We start from the raw sequence: 25,407 nt of genomic DNA, 5'->3' as shown, positions 1-25,407 counted from the left end.
CCCTCGCACTTCCCGCTTACCCTGACCCCGGTTGGTGCCCTTACGACGACCTCCGTCAAGGGACACACACACCTGAAGTTATCGCTGATGCCCAACACTGATATGGAGTCCATGTTGGGTTTTTTTTTTTTTTTTTTTTTGCCTCCAGGGTTATCGCTGGGGCTCGGTGCCTGCACTATGAATCCACTGCTCCTGGAGGCCGTTTTTCCCATTTTGTTGCCCTTGTTGTTTATTGTCATTGTCATTGTTATTATTGTTTTTGTCGTTGTTGTTGGAAAGGAAAGAGAGAAATGGAGAGAGAAGGAGAAGACAGGGAAGGAGAGAAAAAGACACCTGCAGACCTGCTTCACCGCCTGTGAAGCGACCCCCCCTGCGGGTGGGGAGCCTGGCGCTCGGACCGGGATCCTTGAGCCGGTCCTTGTGCTTTGCGCCACCTGCGCTTCACCCGCTGCGCCACCGCCTGGCCCCCCAGGTCCAAGGTTTTTTTTTTTTTTTTTTTTTTGCCTCCAGGGTGATTGCTGGGCTCGGTGCCTGCACCACGAATCCACCGCTCCTGGAGGCCATTTTTTCTTCTCTTTTGTGGCCCTTGTTGTTGTAGCCTTCTTGTGGTTGTTGTTGTTGTTGATGTCATTCATTGTTGGATAGGACAGAGAGAAATGGAGAGAGGAGAGGAAGACAGAAAGAGAGGAGGAGAGAAAGACAGACACCTGCAGACCTGCTTCACCGCCTGTGAAGCGACTCCCCTGCAGGTGGGGAGCCGGGGGCTCGAACCGGGATCCTTACACCGGTCCCTGCGCTTTGCGCCACGTGCGCTTATCCCGCTGCGCTACCGCCCGACTCCCCCAAAGTCCAAGTATTAAAGGCTCATTGACAGAACCAAACCATCTATTCCTCTTCATATGTAGATTTAAACTGGTATTAGCCGTTAGCTATTGATGTGACTCCATAGCCCAGAGGGAAAAGCGTCTGTATTCTGTCACAGTTGACCGGTCAAGTCAGTCCTCTACTGAGCAGTAAAAGAGACTGCGTTCCACAGATAGCAGCCATGTGCTGAGGCTCTAGGACACCAGATTAGTTTCCTGTTGCTCTTTAACCGTTACCAGAAAACTTGTGACCTGAACAATACAGACATATTACCCTCAGGTTTCTCAAAGTCAGATGCCTAACTCTGCAGATGGTTAACAGTGTGGCAGGACTGGAGTTTCTAGGGGAGAATCCGCTTCCTAGTCTTTGCCACGCTCTGAAAAAGACTTTGCTTAGTCTGTGCGGCAGCTGGTACGCACTGCACTGTGAGCAGTGCTTCTGCCTTATGGTTTTCTGGCTCTGACTCTGCTTCCCTCATTCACGCATAAAAATCCTGTGATCACAGTGGGCCTACCCAGATACTAGGATGATCCCTGCATTTAATTGTATCTACACTGCCATTTTGCTGTGTGAGCACCGTAGCCACAGGCCTTAGAGAGGGGAGTGCAGGCAGGGCTAGGGGCCGCGTCCTGCACACCAGCACGGCCGCCAGGCTCACACAGTGACTGCTGGTCTGCTTTTAAACAGGCCATCGTTCCTTCTAAGTATTTGTTAGAAAACTCAGATGAAGGTGGTGGTGGGTAGCACTTTAACACACCTCCTGGGAGGACTTAGGGACGGAGAGATGCCCTCCGCCAGCCGTCACAGCTGGAGAGCCAGGCCGGGATGAGGAGTCTAGGAGAGTGTCCAACACGGGTGGACCCCCCGGCTTTACACTCTGGCGGGGGGGGGCTCGCTGTCTTAACACTTGGCCGTCTGTTGCTATGTCAAGAGTCAGCTGTCCAACTCTGAGGTGCTTGCTACCTTTCCCAGACTCCTTTGAGTCCACACCGCCATCCAGCATGGAGCAGTGGTTGGAGAGTGGCTTCCACTGTCTCGGGCGGGAACAGCCTGTGGAGGAGCGTCCACTAGGTGGATTGGGTTGTCGTCTCCACCACACACCGTCTCCAGACTACCTCGAACTCTAGCCTGTGCCTGGGCTCCCGTCTCCTCACGCGGCCTTGTCCCGAAAGCCCCGGGAAGACTCCTCTTTGACGCCATCCAGATGCCGTGCTCACTGCTGAATGCTTTCCTCCTTTTTCATGTTAGGAAGTTCGAGGGAGAGTTTTATTATAGCACATTGAGTAACTGTCCCCTAAAAAGTGTGTCACTTTGCTCCATCGAGTGTAACTTTTTGTCCCTTTTACTTTCTTTTTGAGGGCTTACGGCAGCCAGCTCCTTTTTCTGACGAAATCGAAGTGGACTTCAGTAAGCCCTACGTCAGGGTGACCATGGAAGAGGCCAGCAGAGGGACTCCGTGTAAGTGGACGGTCGCTTGTTTGTCCTTTCACAGTTGCTGTCAGTGCCAGATAAGCCCCTGTTGCCTGGATTCTGTTCTCATTTTTCTTGTCAAGATGAGTCGCTAGTCGGCTTCTCCTGCCTATCTTGCTGTTCCATTTGGACTGCTACCTGTAAGCATATGGTCTTGTTTCTTCTTCTTCTTCACTTGTTTCCCAGGACGTTGCCACAGCTATGAGACACAGCACTACAGAGACAAGCACTTAAGATAGTGGATGAGGGAGTCGGGCGGTGGTGCAGGGAGTCGGGCAGTAGTGCAGCGGGTTAAGCGCATGTGGCGCAAAGCACAAGGGCCGGCGTAAGGATCCCGGTTCGAGCCCCCGGCTCCCCACCTGCAGGGGAGTCGCTTCCCAGGCGGTGAAGCAGGTCTGCAGGTGTCTGTCTTTCTCTCCCCCTCTCTGTCTTCCCCTCCTCTCTCCATTTCTCTCTGTCCTATCCAATTACAGCAATAACAACAACAATAATAACTACTACAACAATGAAAAAACAACAAGGGCAGCAAAAGGGAAAATAAATAAATAGATAGATAGATAGATAGATAGATATAGATATAGATATATAAAGAGCAAAGTGCAAGCACTGGGGTAAGGATCCCGGTTCGAGCCCCCGGCTCCCCACCTGCAGGGGAGTCGCTTCCCAGGCGGTGAAGCAGGTCTGCAGGTGTCTGTCTTTCTCTCCCCCTCTCTGTCTTCCCCTCCTCTCTCCATTTCTCTCTGTCCTACCCAACAACGACGGCATCAATAACAACAACAATAAAACAACAAGGGCAACAAAAGGGAATAAATAAATACTAAAAAAAAAAAGAATAGGAAAGCTATCGGGGAAGAGATGGGATATGGAATTCTGGTGGTGGGAACTGTGTGGAATTGTATGGTCTTGTCAGTGTTTCCATTTTATAAATAAAAATTAAATCCCCCTCCCCCCAAAAAAAGATTTATAGTATTCAGTATGCTGTGGAGAGCAGGAGAGGGAGGCGGGGCCGGAGAAGCACTCAGGCACGTATGGTGTCAGGGCCTGAACTCAGGACCTCACGCGTGTACACCTGCAGCGTTTCCTGCCCTGCTTTGGTGTGTTTTTCTGCTCTCCACGATTTATTTCCTTATTTTCACCCTCTGTTTGCACATGACCTACACCCTGTAGTTTTAACCACATAGATTGGTGACATATATTCCAGATAGTCTTTCTTTAGGGGCTGCTGGTTTTTGGAATCACCGTGACTGGAAACCCCGAGAGCACATGTCATGGATGCAGCATCATAGCAGCAGCAGCCTTTTGTTTTTATTTCATTTATTTATTTGTTTGTTTATTTTGCCTCCAGGGTTATTGCTGGGTCTTGGTGCTGCACTGCAAATCCACTGCTCCTGGTGGCTGTTTTTCCCTTTTGTTGCCTTTGTTGTAGTTATTGTTGTTGATGCTATCATTGTTATTGGATAGGAGAGAGAGAAATGGAGAGAGGAGGGGAAGACAGAGAGGGGGAGAGAAAGACAGACACCTGCAGACCTGCTTCACCACCTGTGAAGTGACTCCCCTGCAGGTGGGGAGCCGGGGGCTCGAACCGGGATCCTTACACCGGTGCTTGCGCTTCGCTTCTTGTGTGCTTAACCTGCTGCACCACAGTCTGGCCCCCTATTTTATTTATTTAGTTATTTTTTCTTTCTCTCTCTCTTTTTCTTAATCTTTATTTATTTGTTGTATAGAGACAGTCAGAAATTGAGAGGGGAGAGAGAGAGAGGGAGAGAGTCAGAAAGACACCTGCAGCCCTGCTTCACCATTTGTAAAGCTTTCCCCCTGCAGGTGGGGACCAGGGGCTCAAACCTGGTCCTTGCTCATTATAACATGTGAGCTCAGCCAGGTGCGCCACCATCTGGCCCCTGTTTATTTATTGAGAGGGATAGGAGGAGAGGAAATGAGAGAAAGAACTGGACGTCACTCTGGACATGTGCTGCTGGGGATTGAACCAGGACCTCATGCTTGAGAGTCCAGTGCTTTATCCACTGCGCCACCTCTAGGCCACACAGGCAGCAGTCTTTATTTCTCTGTCAATTCTTCAGTTCTTTTTCTTGTTCTTTTAATTTCAGTGGCGACATTCTCTCTGCCTCTGTGTGTAGGGATGGACGGAGTGGACCAGCCCTCGGCGTAAGAGGCAGCGGTGGCACGGATCACCTTGTCACCGTGGAGAGCCTGCTTCTGCTGCTTCTCAGCTGGGCTCAGAGCATTTTCTCTCTCTCTCTCTGTTGTAAATGTGAATGGAAACGAAGGCTCAGCAGTGTGGGGCCAAGTGTCCGACGCCCGCTGCTCACGCAGAATGCAGTGCTGGGTCCTCGGCCTCCAGACGTGTTTCCCTTTGCCGCGGTGTTTAGGTCCAGTCCCACTGGGGCTCCTGAAGCGGCTGATCCCCCTTCTGAGTCCTAGGTGGGCTCCGGGGGTGTGGCCAAGCGACAACAAAGGAAAACAGACTTTGCGGCGAGCTGCCGTCAGGCAGGCCAGACTCCAGCTGCCACGGGGCAGACCAAGGGTCGCATTCCGGTGGCGGGCGGGAGCGCTCCTGGGTGTCAGTGACACATCAGAGTCCAGCGCCTCTCTCACATCTGGTCACACAGATGCTGGATACGGGCAGGACGCAAAGCTGAGAGTGTGGCTGGGCGGGCAGTGCAGGGATGACGCGTGGGACTCGAGGCACTGACCTGGCGTCCTGACTCCTGAGCGCTGACCTGGCTTCCCGTGGGCCCGGCGATGCTCTGGTGCTCTCTCCTCTCAGACACAAATCAAAAAGAAAACAAGGCTGAAAATGTGCTGGGGAGGCAGCATGATGTTTATGCAGACAGACTCGAATGCCTTAGGCTCTGAAGCCCCAAATTAACTCCCCACAGCACCATAAGCCATGAGCAGCAAATATTTGTTTAAGGGGGTGGGCGGAAGCACAGCGGGTTAAGCGCAGGTGGCACGAAGCACGAAGACCGGCGTAAGGATCCTGGTTCAAGTTCCCGGCTCCCCACCTGCAGGGGGGTCGCTGAAGCAGGTCTGCAGGTGTCTGTCTTTCTCTCCCCCAGTCTGTCTTCCCCTCCTCTCTCCATTTCTCTCTGTCCTATCCAACAACGACAGCAGTGACAACAATAATGGCCACAACAGTAATAAAAACAACAACAAGGAGGGCAACAGGAGGGGGAAATAGCCTTTAGGAGCCTGAGCCCCAGCAGTAACCCTGGGGGCAAAGATGAAACAGATCCTGCAGAGCCCGGACTGGAGTCGGAGTGGCGCCCCGAGTACAAGCCTCTGGGCCGGGGGAGGGCCCAAGCCTGGAACGTGATGGCAGAGGACTAGTGAGGGCCGGACTGCGAAGTGGAAGCCTGGGACATGTTACACACGCACAGACTACTGGTTTTACTGTCGACTGTAAAACATTAATCCCCCAATAAATTAAGAAAAAAAGGTGAAAACATATTTACTGTTCCAGAGTTTGAGGCTTATAATCAATAAGCATTAACAAATACATCTAATTAAAAATCTAGGCTAGTGGGTCAGAGGGTGGCTGGCTCCGTGGGTAAAGGGTGGAGCTTTCAGGCGTGAGGTCCTGAGCTCAGTCCCTGGCGCCACGTGTATCAGGATGATGCCTGGCCTCTCCTTTTCCTTCACCCCCATCCTCCTCTTCCTCTTTCTCGTAAATTAATCTTTTAAAATGTCAGAATAAGTGTATGTTCAGTGAAGTCACTTTTGAGATTACTTTGTGATCTCGTCTCTGTGAGCACAAGGAAATTAAGACCACAGAGGCTAGCGGGCCGGAGGCTGTCCTCTGGGGACTAGACAGTGACAGCGCTGGGGCCAGAGCTGCCTGTGCTGCCTGAGGGTGCCTTCCCCTGTGTCCTGCTGCTCTTCGTAAAAGTCCGTTCTAAACAGCAGAAGACCAGGGGCAAACTGACTGCGTTTAGCTGGCACCAGGGAGTCACAGACTCGTAAAGCTTGCCAGCCCAGGGCTGATTATGTGTTTGGTTTAATTTAATTTAACTTGATTTTATTATTATTGGATAGAGACAGTGATAAACTGAGAGGGAAGAAGACAGAGAGACACCTGCAGCCCTGCTTCACCACTCCTGAAGCTTTCCCCCTGCAGGAGAGGAGGGGCTTGAACCCAGGTCCTTGAACACTGTAATGTGTGCACTTAATGAGGTGCACCACGCCTGGCCCCTGTGTTTTTAATTTTTATTTATTTCTATATTTACATTTATTTATTATTTTTACCAGAGCACTGCTCAGCTCTGGCTTATGGTGGTGCAGGGGATTGAACCTGGGTCTTTGGAGCCTCGGGCACAAGTATCTCTTTGCATAACCATTAGGGCTATCTACCCCTGCCCTGTATTTAATTTCTAAGAAAGATATATATATATTTTTTAATTTATTTATTTATTCCTTTTGTTGCCCTTGTTTTATTGTTGTAGTTATTATTGATGTCATTGTTGTTGGATAGGACAGAGAGAAATGGAGAGAGGAGGGGAAGACAGAGAGGGGGAGAGAAAGACAGACACCTGCAGACCTGCTTCACCGCCTGTGAAGTGACTCCCCTGCAGGTGGGGAGCCGGAGGCTTGAACCGGGATCCTTCCGCTGGTCCTTGTGCTTAGCGCCACCTGCGCTTAACCCGCTGCGCTATCGCCCGACTCCCAGAAAGATATTTTTTTTATTCATGAGAAAGATAGGAGAGAAAGAGAGAGGGAGAAAGAGAGAGAAAGAAGCAGACATCACTCTGGTACATGTGCTGCTGGGGATTGAACTTGGGACCTCATGTTCCAGGGCTTGAGAGTTCATTGCTTTATCTACTACACCACCTCCCTGATCACTGTATGTAATTTTTAATGAGAAAAAAAGTCAAGTCCTTATTCCAGAACCTTATACAGGCAAGTCTTACAGTCAGTCCCTGAACCACCACCAAGAAAATATTCTTAATATAAAAAAAGATTATTTTAAAAATTATTTATTTATTTATTTTTGTTGCCCTTGTGTTATTGTTGTAGTTACTGATGTCGTCGTTGTTGGCTAGGACAGAGAGACATGGAGAGAGGAGGGGAAGACAGAGGGGGAGAGAAAGACAGACACCTGCAGACCTGCTTCACCGCCTGGGAAGCGACCCCCCCCCCCCCCCCCCCGCAGGTGGGGAGCCGGGGGCTCGAACCGGGATCCTTGCGCTTTGTGCCACCTGCGCTTCGCCCGCTGCGCTACCGCCCGGCCCCGAAACCCCAGGTGTATGTATTGCGAGAGAGACCTGGAGTGCCACTGTGGCACGTGCGGTTCCGGGGCCTCACGCTCCAGGGCCCAGCGACGTCGTGGTCCGTGGGGCCACCGGCTGGGCTCCAGTGACCTCGGCGGCGTTTCATTCTCTTATTTGCCGCCTGCGGTCCGGCGAAGTGACACGGGCGCCAGTCAGCTGATTTAGGGAAGAGGAAAGTGGCGGCCGTGGCGGCGGCTTGCTTGCGTGTGGCTCCTCACAGCCCGCGGCAGCGCCGGGGAAGGGAGCCGGGGAGCCGGACGCCGCACGCTCCCGTTGGCGCCTGACCGCGGCCGGCGCGCAGTCGCTGCTCCTGGACTGACTGACCCTTTGCTGTGGCTCTAGGTGACCGGCCCGTGAGAGTCTACGCAGACGGCATCTTTGACTTGTTCCACTCCGGTCACGCCCGGGCTCTGATGCAAGCGAAGAACCTCTTCCCGAACACCTACCTCATCGTGGGAGGTGAGAAGACGCCGGCTCTGTGGGGCCGTCCCCTTCGGAGCGGGGCCTGCCAACGCGGGGCCTGCCAACGCGGGGTCTCGCTGTGGTCTTCAGACGGGGGATGTTCAGCCCGGCCTCTGTGTCACACGGAGGCGTCCCGCCCGCCGCCCCGAGCCTGCTCCGGGCTTCCCGCCTTGTCGCTGGCTGGCACGTGGCAGCGCCGCCCTCCGGCCCTTGTGAGGACGGTGTCTGCTCCGGGCCGCGCTCTCAGCGGTCTGAGCCTCCTTAGTGCAGGGGTCTAAGCGGGTTGTGCACAGCCATGGAAGATGGGCGCGTTTCGTGTTGAAACTAAAAGTCGATGGTAACGACAGGCAGGCACGTAGACTTGTCTTCGCAGCCAAAGGCTTAGTCCTCTTGGGGCCTCTGCCCCCAGCTGTGAGCACGCGAACTTCTCACAGGCGGTCGGTCTCCCCCAGGTGCTTCTCAGTCAGGAGAGGCACAGTCACCCAGCCTCAGACACCCGCGGATGGACGCTTCCTCCCTGGAGATGGGTTCCGGCCCGAGACGGGGACGAGGGAGACCGGCGACAGGGCTTCTGGGCGGGGGGAGCAGAACGGGGACTGACAGCTGTCTCCGCTCAGTTTGCAGTGACGAGCTGACACACAACTTCAAAGGCTTCACGGTGATGACGGAGAGCGAGCGCTACGACGCCGTGCAGCACTGCCGCTACGTGGACGAGGTGGTGAGGAACGCGCCCTGGACCCTGACGCCGGAGTTCCTGGCTGAGCACCGGGTACGGAGCCGCCCGCCCTTCTGCTTCCTGAGACGCGGCATCGCGCCTCCCAATTTGTTTGTTGACTGTACTGAGAGCGAGCGAGCGAGAGCCCCAGACGCCCCGTAGCTCGCGTGGTCTCCAGGGCTGACCCCAGGACTGTGGAGTCCCAAGCGTGAGTCTGGTGCGCTGCCATTCTTGCTCTCCCAGACCCCCAGCCCTCCAGGCGGCCGACCTTGGGGTCGCTTTCTGCCCACCAAGTTTTCCATTTCCTTCCCCCGACGGTCCTGGGGGAGAGAGGGGTGGTTTCTGTTTCCTCTTCCATCTGACACACTGGACCCACAGAGGCCTCGTAACACGTGCGGGCGGGCGCACCTGGGAAAGCACACACTTGACAGTGCGCAAGGACCCAGGTTCAAGCCCCCAGTCCCCACCTGCGGGGTGAGGGGCAAGCTTCACGAGTGGCTAGGCGGTGCTGCACGTCTCACTCCCTCTTCCTCTCCCTCCTCCTCCTCTGTCTCCCCTTGCCCTGCCGGTTTCTCTTGGTCTCTATCCAAAGTCAATGAATCGAATAAGACAGAGAGAGAGAGAGAGAGAGAGAGAGAGAGAGTGAGCAGCGTGGGCCGTGGGTCCCTGCCACGTTCCTCCTGCACCCTTTACACCGCAGCGACTGCTGGGAGCCGGGCAGTGTTAGCGCTTGTACTAGAAGCACCTTTGGCCTGGTCAGGAAGGAGCAGGTAAGTCCGGCTCTTCATGTCTCTCAGCTGCAGCGCTGTTCCCCAGTGCCCGCGACCTCTCCTCCCTGTTGCAAGAGGCGCGTCATTGACGGCGTGTGAGATTGAAGTCTTTCACCAAAGGTTGTGGGGTTGCCGTCTCTCAGGAGCAGAGACGCTCCAGAGAGAGGGGGCCCTTGCTATCCGTACCCTGCCACTGTCACTGCTGAGGTAGACACCAGCACGCGGCTTCCTTTTGCGCACTTTCTAACAGTCCCTTCCTTGCAGACCAGGAAGACGAAGTGATTTCCTTTCTTCTTCTTTTAAAGTATATATTTTTAATTATTTTTATTGCCTTTATTTATGTGTTGCTCACTGCTGCTTTCTGAGCGGCTGTTCTCCTGTTCTCTGGACCCGGGAGTGCTCTCAGCTGTTTCTGAGTGGTGGTCCTGGGCTGTAACTCGTGTCTCCTCGTTTTCAGATCGACTTTGTAGCCCATGACGACATCCCGTATTCTTCTGCCGGGAGCGACGATGTTTACAAGCACATCAAAGAAGCAGGTTAGTGTGCTGGTGCGCCTCCTTGCTTTCTCGAACCCAGGGGCAGCCGTGGGCCACCGGCCGCACGTCTGCTTGACAGGAACGTTGTATGTGGCACGCTCCGCGGTCACACTGTGGTCACGGGACGTTCAGGTGGGCCTGGCGCCCACGCTGCTGTCAGCCTGCACAGCTGCTTCGATGCCTGTCTCAGCTTCAGTGGCTCCCCAGCACCTGTCTGTATCGTGTCCACGCTGCTTTTGGCAGCAAGGCCATCCCGCTCCTGCTTCTGTTACCGTAGACTTGATCCCATCCTCCTTCTGCATCTCCAGACTTCACTCAGTCCGGGTAGATTCCACTTTTTGAGACAAGGAGAGGGTGCTCCCAGTTTGCCTCGAGCACTGCCACCGAGCGGGCCGGATGCCACATTATGTGTGCTCTCGCTAGGTATGTTTGCCCCAACGCAGAGAACAGAAGGCATCTCTACGTCAGACATCATCACTCGGATTGTCCGCGACTACGATGTGTACGCCCGACGGAACCTGCAGAGGGGCTACACGGCCAAGGAGCTCAACGTCAGCTTCATCAACGTGAGTCTCCACTGCCCCCAGCCACGACGAATCCTGCACTCCTGGCGGGACAGAGAGAAAGTGAGACGGGGGAGAGGCAGACTCCTGCAGCCCTGCTTCACCGCCTGTGAAGCTTTCCCCCTGCAGGTGGGGAGCAGGGGCTTGAACCCAGGTCCTTGTGCCCTGTGACATGTGCACCCAGCCAGGTGCACCACCACCTGGCCCCCTAAATAGAATTTTGAACCTATGCGTCTTATACAGCGCAGTCTTATGTCAAGTTTAAAGATTTTTTTGGGGGTGGGGCAGATAGCATAATGGTTCTGCAAAGAGACTCTCGTGCCTGAGGCCCTGAGGTCCCAGGATCAGCCCCCCGCACCACCATAAGCCAGAGCTTAACAGTGCTCTGGAAAGAAAAAAAGTAAATTAAAGAAGATAGATATATTTTTTAATTTAGTATATGTGCTATTTAGGTAAACATGTCAAGCATTGATTTTTTTTTTCTTTTATTGACTGGTCTATTGAAAATCTGATGAATACTGTGGATCCTTTCTCTCTGTGTGTAGACAGTGACATAGGATCTTGCCTCCAGTTTCCAAAGGTACATGAGTCTCGTGCGTTTGGGGGAATGTTGTTATACTTTTGTTCATAAATTATACTTCCAGAAAGCTAACTTAAATAGAAGAAGATGGATATGTACACACACACATTTGGGAATAAGTAAAATAGAAATCAGAAAGACAGAAGCTGACCCTTTGACAGGCTAAACAGAACCTCGCCTGGACTTCCCTCCCAGCAGGATTCTACGGCGCCGGTGGCACTGAAGCTTGCTTCCCTCCCTGTTGGTTGGGGAGGTCTGAATATCGTTCCTCAAAACAGTCCCTTCTTTACCCAGGAGAAGAAATACCACTTGCAGGAGCGAGTCGATAAAGTGAAGAAGAAAGTGAAAGACGTCGAGGAGAAGTCCAAGGAGTTCGTGCAGAAGGTGGAGGAGAAGGGCATCGACCTCATTCAGAAGTGGGAGGAGAAGTCCCGGGAGTTCATCGGCAGCTTCCTGGAAATGTTCGGCCCCGAAGGAGCCCTGGTAGGTTTCTCTCCTGCCGGAGAGACTTGTCGGGCCCTTGAGCACAGGCACTGACGTGGACTAGCCTGAAAAAAAGGAATCTAGTCTCTCCCCCTTGCTGGGCGGGGGCACATGTTTACAGAAAGAGGACACATACTTTCTGAGATGGATTTGCCACTTACTAGAAGCCCTCAAGTCTGCCAGTCAGCAAGTAGCCTTCGCCCAGCTTGCTCCTACAGCACAGCTCTAGGCACAAGGAAGGGGGACAAAGGGCGGTCGGAGGGCAGCTGCCTCTCCCGCCGACAGCTGCTGTCGGGTTGCCGGTAAGGCAAGTGGGTCTGTCCTTGAAGAGCAGCCAGGCCTTTTCAAAGGTTTTTTGATCGTCTTTATTTAGTTACTGGATAGAGACAGCGAGAAATGGAGGAGGGGGAGATAGAGAGGGAGAGAGACAGACGCCTGCAGCCCTGCTTCACCGCTCGCAAAGCTTCCCCCTGCGGGTGGGGACCTGGAGCTCAAACCCGGTCCTTGAGCCCTGTAACACGTGCGCTCAGCCAGGTGCGCCACCGCCCGGCCGCCAACAAATGACCGTGGCAAGTGAGCTCTAGGTCAGCTACGGGGAAGGGCCTGGCTGAGGGAGTTGGGGTTCAGGAGGAGGCCCGTTAGGGAAGAAGATGAGCCTCTTTTTCCAGAGGACTCTCAGGACTGGCTCCCTTCTGTCTTAAGGACTTCCTCTGTTTTTGCCTTGAGCTTGGACTAGTCCAAGTAACTTTCTGATCGTTGATTTGCGACAGAAGTTAAGAATATAGTGACTGGATATCAGGTGCGAATCCTGCTTCTAGAGATTTCGGTCAGCACTGTAGAGGGAAGTGCTTCGAGCGGTGGCTGTGTGGTCTTTCTCCCTCCCCCAGGGCTTCCTGAGCTGCTAGAGACTTGCGCAGAGAGTGACCATCTGGAGTGACCATCTGGAGTCCCGTGTTCCTCAGTGCCACCGTACTGGGTCAGAAGCCTTCTTCTAACTCTCCCTTTTGGTCTCCCCAGAAACACATGCTGAAAGAAGGGAAAGGCCGGATGCTGCAGGCCATCAGCCCCAGGCAGAGCCCCAGCAGCAGCCCCACGCGCGAGCGCTCCCCGTCCCCCTCCTTCCGGTGGCCCTTCTCTGGCAAGACGTCCCCACCCGCCTCCCCGGCCAACCTCTCTAGGCACAAGGCCGCAGCCTATGACATCAGTGAGGATGAAGAAGACTAGCTCCTCATCCCTCACGTCCTCTCTCCTCCATGCTCCACCGCCTTCCGAAGCTCTCTGAATTTCAGATCGCGATTCCAACACCGAGCCCAAGGACAGCCACAAAGCAGAGACGACTGGGGCCGGGGACCGGACCTGGGGCCAGACTGCCCACACCGAGGAGGAGGCTGACAACTCGAAGCCTGCTCTGCGTCCGGGACTCTGCCGCGTTGCTCATGCTCGTGTGATCTTGACAGGGACATTGCCTTTTGTATTAATTTTTTTAAAAATTAATCTTTCAAGTGTAGCAAGTGGATTGGTTTTGTTTTGGTTTTTGCCCCCAAGAAGTAGGGCAGAAAGAAGTGGTACCCAGAGGCCTTTTCTCCTTGATCCGCTGCAGTGTTTGCCTCTGTTCTGGGCAGACTGGCTCGCCCAGTCCTTCAGGCCATGAGCCACGCTGACGGGCGATCTGGGAAGAAGTGCCACCATTCTGGCTGCCTTTAAAAAATAGCTAATCAAGCAAACAAAAACCCAGCTGTGGTCACAAACCCGAGCGAGTGAGTGGCCGGCACACTTGTCGGTGTGGCTGTGGCGAGGGGAGGAGCCTGGCTCCTCTCACTCGCTGAGGAGCTTCTTGTCGGACCCAGTGGGGTCCATTTGGATGCCGATGGGGACGGAAACCAGGCCGCGTGGCGCTCGCTACAGCTTCTCCGCGTGTCCATGTTCTCAGAGGACGGTCGCCCGGTTGTGTGGGAGCTCTTGTCAGTCTTACTCCTGTCACCTGCCCTGCGGGAGGAAGGGCCGCTCTCAGGGTCGCTGGGGTTGAGCAGGGCCGGGAGCAGTGCTAGTCCTTGCCCAGTCGGTTCAGATCAGCTTGCAGTCGGGAGAGAAGCCCTGGCCCTGCTGCTGCCACTTGACTGTCTGTCCTCTCGCTCTTTTCCAAGGAGGATCTGCACTGTCTGCGGCTGAGCCTCATCTGAAGCTGTGTTGCTTTTAGCCTTACTGAGAATCCCAGGAAACTTGCACAGAACTCAGACACACTTGAAAGCGTGAAGAAACACTCTCCCCCAGGCCTCGACCTCTGGTCCCTTCAGAATGTTCCTGACTGGCCCTGGACCCCCCAGAATGTGTCTTGCCCTCAGAGCTGCGCCCCTGCAGCAGGCCACGGAACCCGAGTCCCATCACGAGAGCAGGAGAGTCCTTCCTGCACCCCCGTGCCTGGCGGTTCTGGTCCCCCCTCCCCTTGTCGGGCTGCTTAGTACATGGCCGCTGAGACCCCACACCAGAGAATGCGGCCCTGACACTCCTGCCGGGTGGGAGCTCACAAGACCCCACCTCCTGCACTCACGGCCGGCCGCGCGACGTGATGCTTTAGTCACCTGCCACGGGACGGGCTTCCCAGGGAGGTGTGAGAGTCCGGACCCCACCGTCACTCATCAGTACCCCTTGTGGGGGCACGGCTTTTTCTCCAGGGCTGTGAGCACCATGCTTACTGTCAGACCTGTGACGCGCGGACGCTGGCTCGGGCTTCTTTCTTTTCAGTGGTGGAAGCTGATGCTTCTCCAGCTTCATGCGGCCATATTTTTCACTCTCCTACTTCAGTTTTGCCCTCTCTGGTGCTTCTGTCTGTTTTTGTTCCCCCCACCCCGCCCCCGGTACGTACACTCTCCTCAGAGTACACGTTACCCAAAGATCTCAAATGGAGGGTCCACAGTGTAGCTGTCTTCCCTGCAGTTGCGGTCTCTGATCCCAGACGTTTGGGTCCTCTTCTCTGCTTTGTTGGTGGACTGCGTCAGGCAAAGCCTGCCGGTGAGAGATAGTCTCTAGACAGACATCCTGTGAGTCTGCCGCTGTACATGTTCTTGGAAAAACCCCCAGCCCCTTCAGGGAGCCTGGCTGTGTCCTGACACTAGTCTATTTTCAGATGAACTTTGGTTGTGTAACCCGTGAGATCCTTTTGGGATAAACGAGAGCCCAGGTGCTGGACAAGGATGAATGGACGGTGAAGTCCACTGGGGTAACGAACTGTCTGATCATTTTGGCTCAATTAAACAAAGTTCCCATACCACAGCTGTGCTGGTGGTCTGCAGGTCTCTCCTGATCTTAACGTGAGGTTGCAAAAAGATTCCCCTGGTTCCCACAAGGCTGTCAGCCTAAACAGGCCGAACGTGGCAAAGGAGAAAGCTGGGGACTGACACGCCTCAGAGCCCCCGGGCAGGACACAGGGAGAGAGGAGGCAGAAGCCCTGCGTCTGGGTTGAGGAAGGGCTGCCCCGGCCCCTGAGAGACAAACTGAACGTCTGCTGCTCTCACTGGAACAAAGAGCAGGACCGTCTGCACCGCGGCAGGCGCCCCTGACAGCTACAGCCAGGAGCTGGCTGAGGTTTGCTCAGAAACGAGGGGACGGGAAGAGGCTGGAACCCTGACGAGCAGGACAGACCGTGTGCCGGGCCGGTAGAGGCCGCTGAGGCTCTGTGGCTGCTAACCTGTGCCTCTTTCACCAGCGCCACACGCCTGCTCAGGCCATCGGCATATTTTCTCCACAATGATTTTGTCTCTGGGTTCTCTCTCTTTATTCTTGTCCTGACTTAGGAGTAACTTTCACTTTCCTCTGGGTTCTCTCTCTTTATTCTTGTCCTGACTTAGGAGTAACTTTTACTTTCCTGACCTCATTGCCTTTTAGTCCCACTCGAGATCACTTCTCTAAGACTGTCCAAAGGCATTCTGTTTGACTGTTTTCTGTAGCTCCATAAGTTTTCTGTCACCACACTATGTCACCAGAAGCTAACAATCCAGGTAGGGACGTTATCTTCTGTAGCAATGCTTTTAATGATCGGAACTGTTTTCACACTGCTCAATGAAAGTGCCTCTGAAGGTCAGTGACCCAGCGTCAGAGCGATCGTCCTTGTGTTCTAAGTGTCATGAGACAGAGGGGACCTGGCTTCCGTTTTTCCCAAAGACTTAGAACATGTCCTTGGAAGTATACCACTAAATGTTAGTTTTCTGAAAAAGAAGCAAGATTTTGTCTACCAAAGTTTCGTCATGTTAGTACTCGGGCTGAGGTAAACGGAACAAAACAGAAAGTGCCGATTGAACATTAGGAAAACCCAGGTCATGTTCTGTCCCGCTTCCCACAGTCCTTTGGGGTCACTATTCGATCACAGACACTTGACTGGCTGGGGCTGCCTCACACTGACGATTCTGAAAGGCGAGAGTCTTGGGGAGAGATCCTGGCCTTGACATCACGGGCCCCCAGACCACTCCAGAGGCCCGTGAGGACGTTTTGTTCAGTCTGCTGTTGACGTTGTAGCACAAAGATTCCTGCAGACCCTCACTGGGTCTGATGCCAGCAGTGTTCTAGTGACAGAGTTTCTCTCTGGGAGAGAAAGAACATCTTTCGCTCGTTCTCATTTATTTATTTCTTTCTGGACAGAGATCAACTGAGAGGGAGGGAGGGAGACAGACAGACACCTGCAGCCCTGCTTCACCACTCGTGAAGCTTCCCCCTTGCAGGTGGGTGGGGACCAGGGCCTTGAACCCAGGCCCTTGAACACTGTAATGTGTGCTCAACCAGGTGCACCCTCCCTGGCTCCCATTTTAAAAGTGATTAAAAAAGATAACCTTTATTTATTGAATAGAGACAGACAGAAATTGAGAGGGAGGAGGAGGTAGAGAGGGAGACAGACGCCTGCAGCCCTGATCCACCACTCGTGAAGCTTCCCCTCTGCAGGTGGGGACCAGGGGCTCGAACCTGGGTCCTTGGGCACTGTAAGGTGTGCGCTCAACCAGGTGTGCCAGCACCCGGTCCCTGTCTGTCCTTTAGAAGCCTGGTTTATTTCTTAACGTTGGTCCTTGGGCTTTGCGCCACCTGCGCTTAACCCGCTGTGCTACTGCCCAACTCCCGCCTGGTTTATTTCATACTTAGAGATGGAACTCTTTGGTCCTCGCCCCACTCCTGTTCATTACATACAAACTGTCTTTTTTTTTTGTATCTTTTAAAAAAATATTCCCTTTTGTTGCCCTCATTTTATTGTTGTAGTTATTATTGTTGTTGTTGTTGGATAGGACAGAGAGAAATGGAGAGAGGAGGGGAAGACAGAGAGGAGGAGAGAAAGACAGACACCTGCAGACCTGCTTCACCGCCTGTGAAGCGACTCCCCTGCAGGTGGGGAGCCGGGGGCTCGAACCGGGGTCCTTATGCCGGTCCTTGCGCTTTGCGCCACCTGCACTTAACCCGCTGTGCCACCGCCGGCCTCCCAGACAAGCTATTTTATACACTCCCCTCTAAGCTTGCTTTGGGACGGTGGGCAGACGGGCAGCATTTGGCCTATAAACTTAAAGGGCTAACAGCGGTAACCCAAAATCAGTGTTTTATTGAAAGCCTTTTCCTAGTCAGGAACAAGAGAGCGAGAGCACACAAGAAAGAGCTGGAGTGTCACTGGCACAGGCGGTGCCAAGGATGGAGCCCAGGATTTGCATGCAGGTCCTGGGCTCCACTGCCAGCAGCCTTCCTGCAGTGCCCACTTTCAGGGCTTCAGATTCCATCCTGCTTGGCTATTATTATTATTATTATTATTATTATTATTATTGAGAGAGAGAGAGAGAGAACCAGCATCACTGGCACATGAGGCCAGGGGTGAACTCAGAGCGCTCCACCGTTTGTCCTGCCTGCCAGGCTGCCCTGCCTGCTTGGTCCGGGCTGGCGCGAAGGCTGTGGGACAGAGGAGACCTCCGCCTGTCTTGGCCTCAAGCTCGGAGGTGCAGGTCCAGGCTGGGTGGGGGGAAGGGCTCGTAGCCGACCTTGTCGTCTTTCCTTCGGTAGTACATCCGGGTCAGCACGGTCATCAGGAAGGTCTCCACAACCAGCAGGTGGCAGTTCATGACTGGAGCACAGGAAAACAGGGAAAGGACCCTGCGGCTGTGCCTAACAGACGGGCCCCAGCCTGGCGTTCCAGTCCGACACCACCTTCTCCCCCCCTAAATGTTTTTATTTATTGATTGGATAGAAATAGAAATTAGGAGGAGAGGGGGAGACAGGGAGGGAGACAGATCCACCACTCGTGAAGCTTCCCCCCTGCAGGTGGGGACCAGGGGCTTGAACCTGGGTCCTTGCGCACTGTGACGTGGGCGCTCAACCAGGTGCGCCACCAGCTTTCTCCCAGAACACCAGTCTTTATTTATTTATTTATTATTGGACAGAGACAGAAATTGAGAGGGAGAGAGACAGACCCCTGCAGCCCCGCTTCACCGCATGGGAAGTGGACTCCCTGCAGGTGGGGGGCGGCGGCTCGAACCCTGGTCCTTATGCACCGTACGTAATATGTGCGCTCAGCTGGGCGTGCCACCGCCCGGGCCCCAGAACACCACTTCTCCAAGGTAGCTCTAAGCCAGGGCCTAGAGGCGATTGATTATCTGAAGTGACAAGACGGGCAGGTGGCAGAGCCAGAGCCAGACTGTGACTCCCCTTCTGTCCAGTCTGAGCTGGCCACTGAACTCCTTGTCTCCTGTGTGCCCGCCTCCCTCCTCCCGCCCTCCTCCCGCCCTCCTCCCGCCCTCCTCTCTTCCTCCCTCCTCCCTTCCTCCCTCCCTTCCTCCCTCCCTCTCTCCTCCCTCCTCCCTTCCTCCCTCCCTTCCTCCCTCCTTGCCTCCCTCCCTCCCTTCCTCCTCCCTCCCTCTCTCCTCCCTCCCTTCCTCCCTCCCTCCCTTCCTTCCCTTTCCTTCTCTCTCTCTCTCTCTCTCTCTCTCTCTCTTTCATTGAGAGAGGGGCCAGGCAGTGGTGCACTCAGTCAAGCTCACACACCACCATGTGCCAGGACTGGGGTTCAAGCCCCCACTCCCCACCTACAGGAGAGACACTTGACGAGAGGTGAAGCAGGCGTCTCCCTCTCTATCTCCCGCTCTCAGTTTCTCTGTCCTGTCCAATAAAGAGGGAAAAAATGGCCACCAGGATCAGTGGATTCGTAGTGCCTGCGCTGAGCCCAGTGATAACCCTGGAGGTGAGAGAGAGAGACAGAGAGAGACCAGAGCCCTGCTCAGCTCTGCCTTAGGCTGGGGCTTTGGAGCCTCAGGCAGGAGAGTCTCTCTTCCTACACGCACCCATTCCTGTCCCCGGGGTCACACCCATGGGCTTCTGGGGTGCCCCTCAGAACCGGCCTCAGGCGTGTGGTGGGCGTCCTCTGCTGCAGGGCACGCGGCCTGGACTGGCTTTCTGCTTTCTGCACGTCTTGGGCAGGGCCAGGCTGGCGCTACCTCATTATTTTTTTTTAAGAAAAAAATGCTAATATTAATTTTATTTGATAGAATAGACAGAAACGGAGAGGGGAGGGCGATAGATATATAGAGAGACAGACGGACCCCTGCAGCCCTGCTCCACCACTCGTGAAGCTTCCCCCCTGCAGGTGGGGACCGGGGGCTCGAACCCGGGTCCTTTCGCATAGCAATACGTGCACTCAGCCAGGCGCACCACCGCCCGGGCTGTCCTACCTCATGCTAAGGCCTCCTCTCCCCTGGCCCCACCTTGGACTGGGAAGCGGACGCCCCTGGGCTCACCTTGTGACCTGGCCTTCGAGGAGAGAGGGGGCGCGCATGCAATCTGCCCGCTACTGGCCAGGACGGAGAAGATGGACGGCTGGAGAGCTGTGAGGATGAGGAGCACCTGGACAGAGGGGACGGTGGCTGGCGTGCTGTGCGTCCAGGCGGCCGCCCAGCTGCCTCCACCGTGCAGCCTGCCGGCCTGGACAGCTGTGGTGACGGGCTCGGCTCCCAGGGCTGTGACTGCGGGCCTCATCTTCAGACAGACTATGGTTCACCCTCTGCCCAGAATTTTGTTTCTTGCCTTAGGGGTTATTGCTGGCACTACGAATCCAATGCTCCCAGTGGCCTTTTTATTTTATTTTATTTTTTTCCCTCCAGGGTGATTGCTGGGCTCGGTGCCTGCACCAAAAATCCACCGCTCCTGGAGGCCGTTTTTTTCCCCCTTTTGTTGCCCTTGTTGTTGTAGCCTCGTTGTGGTTATTTTTATTGCCATTGTTGATGTTGTTCATTGTTGGATAGGACAGAGAGAAATGGAGAGAGGAGGGGAAGACAGAGGGGGAGAGAAAGACAGACGCCTGCAGTCCTGCTTCACCGCCTGTGAAGCGACACCCCTGCAGGTGGGGAGCCGGGGGCTTGAACCTGAGTCCTTGTGCACTGTGACATGTGCTCAGCCAGGTGCACCACCGCTTGGCCCCAAGGGTAATTTCTGTTTTTTTTTTTAAGTTTATTTATTTATTTTTTATATTTATTTATTTCCTTTTCTGGTCCTTGTTTTTGCCTTTGTAGTTATTATTATTGTTGATGATGTCGTTGTTGGACAGAACAGAGAGAAACGGAGAGAGGAGGGGAAGACAGAGAGGGGGAGAGAAAGACAGACACCTGCAGACCTGCCTCACCACCTGTGAAGCGACTCCCCTGCAGGCGGGGATCCAGGGGCTCGAACCAGGATCCTTACACCGGTCCTTGTGCTTTGTGCCACCTGCGCTTAACCCACTGCGCCACGGCCCAACTCCCCCAAGGGTAATTTCTACCCTCCCATGTCAGCCACCGTCTCAGGGACGGTGGTGGTGCTGCGAGGAGAACCACCCCGTCTAGCTCCTGGAGTCCCTGCTTTAGGATGAGAGGCTGCAGCCGCAGAGCCCTTGCAGACGCTCTCCTGAGGGCGCCCGGGTGCAGGGAGGAGTGAGGAGCGTCTGCGGTCAGTGAGGATGGGGCTCCCCGGGGAGGACCTGCAGACGGGGGGGGGGGGGGTCTGCATGCTGCAGGCGTGTGCTCACGGCGAGATCTACACTGCATGTCATCCTCCAGCTTCAGAAAAGGAGGGAGCAGGGGCACCACCTGCACAGGGACCTGGGTTCAAGGCCCTAGCTCACCTGCGGGGGGGGGGGGGGGAGCTTGACAGGTAGTGAAGCAGAGCTGTAAGTCAGTCTCTCTCTCCTACTCCTTCCCTCTCAGTGTCTGTCTGTCTCTATCCAAAGCAAAGAAATAAAAATGAAAGGGGACCGGGCAGTGGCGCAGCATGGCACAAAACACAAGGACCAGCATAAGGATCCCAGTTCTAGCCCCTGGCTCCCCACCTGCAGGGGAGTCACTTCACAGGTGGTGAAGCAGGTCTGCAGGTGTCTGTCTGTCTTTCTCTCCCTCTCTCTGTTTTCTCCTCCTCTCTCCATTTCTCTCTGTCCTATCCAACAACAATGACATCAATAACAACAGCAATAATAACTACAACAACAATGAAAAACAAGGTCAACAAAAGGGAAAATAAATATAATAAAAATATATAAAAATAAAAAAGGAAAAGGAAAAACAAAGGTGAAATAACTCAAGCATTTTTCTGTTTTGTTTTTAGAACTAGTGCCTTGTGCATGCACATTTTACTGTGTGGTTTTTCATTCAGACAGAGACAGGGCGGAAGGAAACCCACACCCTACAGCACACTGAGTGTCTTCCATGTGGCGCCAGGCTTTGACCAAGGGCCACGCCTGTGCCATGGTGTGTGCCCTATCTGCTGAGCTGTTTCTCTGGTCCTGAATTTATAGTTTGATGATGGGGGCTGGGCGGGAGCACACCAGATTAAAGGCACATAGTATGAAGCGCAAGGACCGGTGTCAGGATCCCGGTTCGAGCTCCCGGCCCCCCACCTGCAGGGGAGTCGCTTCACAGGCGGTGAAGCAGGTCTGCAGGTGTCTGTCTTTCTCTCCCCCTCTCTGTCTTCCCCTCCTCTCTCCATTTCTCTCTGTCCTGTCCAACAGCAGCAGCAACAATAGTGGGAAAAGATGGCTGCCAGGGAGCAGTGGGTTGGTTCACAGTGCAGGCCGAGCCCAGCAATAACTCTGACACAGATACACAATAAATAAATCAGTTTGGTGATGCATGGATGACACGTTGAAGTCTACCGCCCCACGACCACCATCACCAGAAATAAAATAAGATGTACATTGAAATCTACACCAAGGACTGACCTTATTTGAAACATTCTGGTAAAGAGGTCAGGCATAATTAGTTAAATGCCACCATGGTAGAGGATTCCAAGATGCTTCTGGCTTTCTATTATAAGGAGAGCAGAGACTCGACACACGTGCAGGCAGAGGAAGCCAGGATCTGAGGGATGCGGCTACGAGCCAAGGGCTGTTGGCAAAGCACCAGCAGCCAGAAAGAAGCAGCAAGGACCCTGCTCCATTCTGAGGAAGAGCGGCTCCACCCGTGACTTCGGGCGTCTCACCTGAAAGCCATCAGTGTTTTAAGACACCCAGCGGCGGTGGTTTGCTGTCGTGGCCTGGGAAACGCACCAACCCAGAAAGGCAGCAGGACAGACAGCAGTTACACTCCAAGCCTCACAAGAACGCTACGGACGGCAAAGAGGGTCCCAGAAGCACGTTCAGTCTTCGTCCTCACCTCCCAAACCAGTTACCTGCCACGCTCTTATCACCCACCATTAAAAGAAATAGTTTTATGGGGGCCAGGTGGTGGCGCACCTGGTTGAGCGCACATAGCACAGTGTGCCAGGACCCGGGTTCGAGCCCCTGGTCCCCACCTGCAGGGGGAAAGCTTCAGGAGTGGTAAAGCAGGGCTGCAGGTGTCTCTCTGCCTCTCTCCCTCTGTCTCCCCCCCCTCTCAATTTCTGACTGTGTCTATCCCACAAAGATTTAAAAGATTAAAAAAAATAGTTTTATTTACTTATTACTGGATGCAGAGAGAAACTGAGACGAATGGGGAGACAGGGAGGGAGAGAGAGAGGCACCTGCAGGCCTGCTCCGGCACTCGTGGGTGAAGGGGTCTCGCCACCTGTCTTTCCCACAGGACACTTACCTGGAAGAGAGCAAACTTGGCTCCTATGTTCTGCTCCCCCAGGTGCAGCCTGGCTTGACGGAAAAGGATGGCGAGGCCCCAGAGAGCCAGCAGGGTGGACACGCCGAGGACAGTGTTGATCCACAGGGCCGCGCTCGTCTCTGAGATCTGGCCGTGCGGCAGAGAGCAGCCAGTGGGCGTGGTGGCCTCGCCTCTCTTGCTTTCCCTCCCTCCCTCCCCTTCCCTCCTCTCCCTTCCTCTCCCCTCTCCCCACTCCCCTCTACCCTCTACCCTCTTCCCTTCCCCCTCTCCCCTCTGCCTTCTCCCCTCTCCCCTCTGCCCTCCCCTCTCCCCTCCCCCTCCTCTCTCCCATGGTGGGAAAGGGGATTTTAGAAAGCCTCAACATTTAATTTTGTTCTGCCTTCTTCTCTCCTCACCCAAATCCTAGAACTTATACTTCTTATTTATTTATTAATTATTTTTCCACCACTCCCGTCACTAAAGGCCTGTGTCCCACCCCACCCCCACAGTAACCACTCTAGTTCTCCCACAGTCTTGGAGATGGCTTGGCTTTTGTTTTTTTCACGTTCGTATGTTCAATTCTGTCTATTCCATATATGAGTTTAACAATCCAAGCTTCCTTCTCCTCCTGACCGGCTTCACTGAGCATCATCTTCTCCAATTCCATCCACTTTATCCCAAAGGACACAATCTCATCCCTTTCCATTGCTGTATAATACTCTGCTGAGTAAATGTCCCATAACTTAAAATTTTTTTAAATGTTTCTGATTATTTATTTATTCCCTTTTGTTGCCCTTGTTGTTTTATTGTTGTAGTTATTATTGTTGTTGTTGGATAGGACAGAGAGAAATGGAGAGAGAAGGGGAAGACAGAGAGGGGGAGAGAAAGACAGACACCTGCAGACCTGCTTCACCGCTTGTGAAGCAACTTCCCTGCAGGTGGGGAGCCAGGGGCTCGAACCAGGATCCTTACGTTAGTCCTTGTGCTTTGCGCCACATGCGCTTAACCAGCTGCACTACCGGCCGACTCCTGCCCATGACCTTTTATCCAGCCACCTGTGGAAGGGCATTTGGGTTGTTTCCAGGTCTCTCTGTTGTGAGTGAAGCCGCTGTGAGCACGGGGTGCCATGTCCCTGACTCCGTGTCACGTCCTCTGGGCAGATGCCAGCAGTGGGGCCGCTGGGTCCTGCGGCATCTCCATCTGTGTCTGACTAAGGCCCTGCAGGCTGCTCGCCACATGGCCGCCCGGCCGCACCCGCACCCGACACCCACCAGCAGTGCAGCAGAGCTCCTCCTTTCCCACACCCTCTCCAACACTTGTGCTCTCGTTCTATTTTAATTTTTTTGGTTTCTTTTTTTTAAAAATTTATTTCTTTATTGGGGAATTAAATGTTTTACATTCAACAGTAAATACAATAGTTTGTACATGCATAACATTCCCCAGTTTCCCATTTAACAATACAACCCCCACTATGTCATTTATCATCCTTCATGGACCTGTATTCTCCCCACCCACCCACGCCAGAGTCTTTTACTTTGGTGCAATACGCCAATTCCATTTCAGGTTCTACTTGTGTTTTCTCTTCTGATCTTGTTTTTCAACTTCTGCCTGAGAGTGAGATCATCCCATATTCATCCTTCTGTTTCTGACTTATTTCACTCAACATGAATTTTTCAAGGTCCATCCAAGATCAGCTGAAAATGGTGGAGTCACCATTTTTATAGCTGAATAGTATTCCATTGTGTATATATACCACAACTTGCTCAGCCACTCATCTGTTGTTGGACACCTGGGTTGCTTCCAGGTTTTGGCTATTACACATTGTGCTGCTAAGAACATATGTGTACACAGATCTTTTTGGATGGATGTGTTGGGTTCCTTAGGATATATCCCCAGGAGGGGAATTGCAGGGTCATAGGGTAGGTCCATTTCTAGCCTTCTGAGAGTTCTCCAGACTGTTCTCCACAGAGGTTGGACCAATTGACATTCCCACCAGCAGTGCAGGAGGGTTCCTTTGACCCCACAGCCTCTCCAGCATTTGCTGCTGTTACCTTTTCTGATGTATGACATTCTCACAGGAGTGAAGTGATAACTCACTGTTGTCTTTGACAGTCAGAGACTTGGAGCATTTTTTCATGTGTTTCTCGGCCTTTTGGATCTCTTCTGTGGTGAATATTCTGTCCAAGTCCTCCCCCCCCATTTTTGGATGGTATTATTTGTTGTCTTTTTGTTGAGTTTGGCAAGCTCTTTGTATATTTTGGCTATTAGTCTCTTGTCTGATGTATGGCATATAAAGATCTCCCATTCTGTGAGGGGTCTCCTGGTTTGGGTAGTGGTTTCTTTTGCTGTGCAGAAGCTTTTTAATTTGATATAGTCCCATAGGCTTATACTTGCCTTAGTCTTCTTTGTAATTGGATTTGTTTCATTGAAGATGTCTTTAACATTTATGCAGAAAGCAATTCTGTCAATATTTTCCTCTAAGTATCTGATAGTTTCTGGTCTAACATCCAAGTCCTTGATCCACATGGAATTTACTTTTGTATTTGGTGAAATACAGTGATTCAGTTTCATTCTTCTGCATGTTTCAACCCATTGTTTCCAACACCATTTGTTGAAGAGACTCTGCTTTCCCCATGT

General features: G+C 53.4%; 2 protein-coding genes across 2 annotated transcripts in view; one reads left to right on the top strand and one right to left on the bottom strand.

The window, feature by feature from the left end:
- The window catches only part of PCYT1A (phosphate cytidylyltransferase 1A, choline), a 34,079-nt gene extending 19,081 nt beyond the window's left edge, over positions 1-14,998 (top strand). The window contains exons 3-9 of the mRNA XM_060172205.1: positions 2,223-2,322; positions 7,962-8,078; positions 8,699-8,850; positions 10,024-10,102; positions 10,526-10,668; positions 11,540-11,728; positions 12,746-14,998. Coding sequence (XP_060028188.1) covers positions 2,223-2,322; positions 7,962-8,078; positions 8,699-8,850; positions 10,024-10,102; positions 10,526-10,668; positions 11,540-11,728; positions 12,746-12,952 — 987 coding nt within the window. The 3' untranslated portion in view covers positions 12,953-14,998. The remainder of the gene's footprint in view (positions 1-2,222; positions 2,323-7,961; positions 8,079-8,698; positions 8,851-10,023; positions 10,103-10,525; positions 10,669-11,539; positions 11,729-12,745) is intronic.
- Positions 14,999-17,579: 2,581 nt separating this feature from the next.
- Positions 17,580-25,407, bottom strand: part of SLC51A (solute carrier family 51 member A) — a 29,302-nt gene continuing 21,474 nt past the window's right edge. The window contains exons 8-10 of the mRNA XM_060171015.1: positions 22,771-22,917; positions 19,477-19,582; positions 17,580-17,810 (exon numbers count right to left, since the gene is read on the bottom strand). Of these exons, the coding sequence (XP_060026998.1) occupies positions 17,674-17,810; positions 19,477-19,582; positions 22,771-22,917 (390 nt within the window). The 3' untranslated portion in view covers positions 17,580-17,673. The remainder of the gene's footprint in view (positions 17,811-19,476; positions 19,583-22,770; positions 22,918-25,407) is intronic.

The sequence above is a fragment of the Erinaceus europaeus genome, chromosome 14 (assembly GCF_950295315.1).
Source record: "Erinaceus europaeus chromosome 14, mEriEur2.1, whole genome shotgun sequence".
In the NCBI taxonomy this organism is placed as follows: Eukaryota; Metazoa; Chordata; class Mammalia; order Eulipotyphla; family Erinaceidae; genus Erinaceus; species Erinaceus europaeus.
This window is presented reverse-complemented; position numbering and strand designations above follow the sequence as displayed.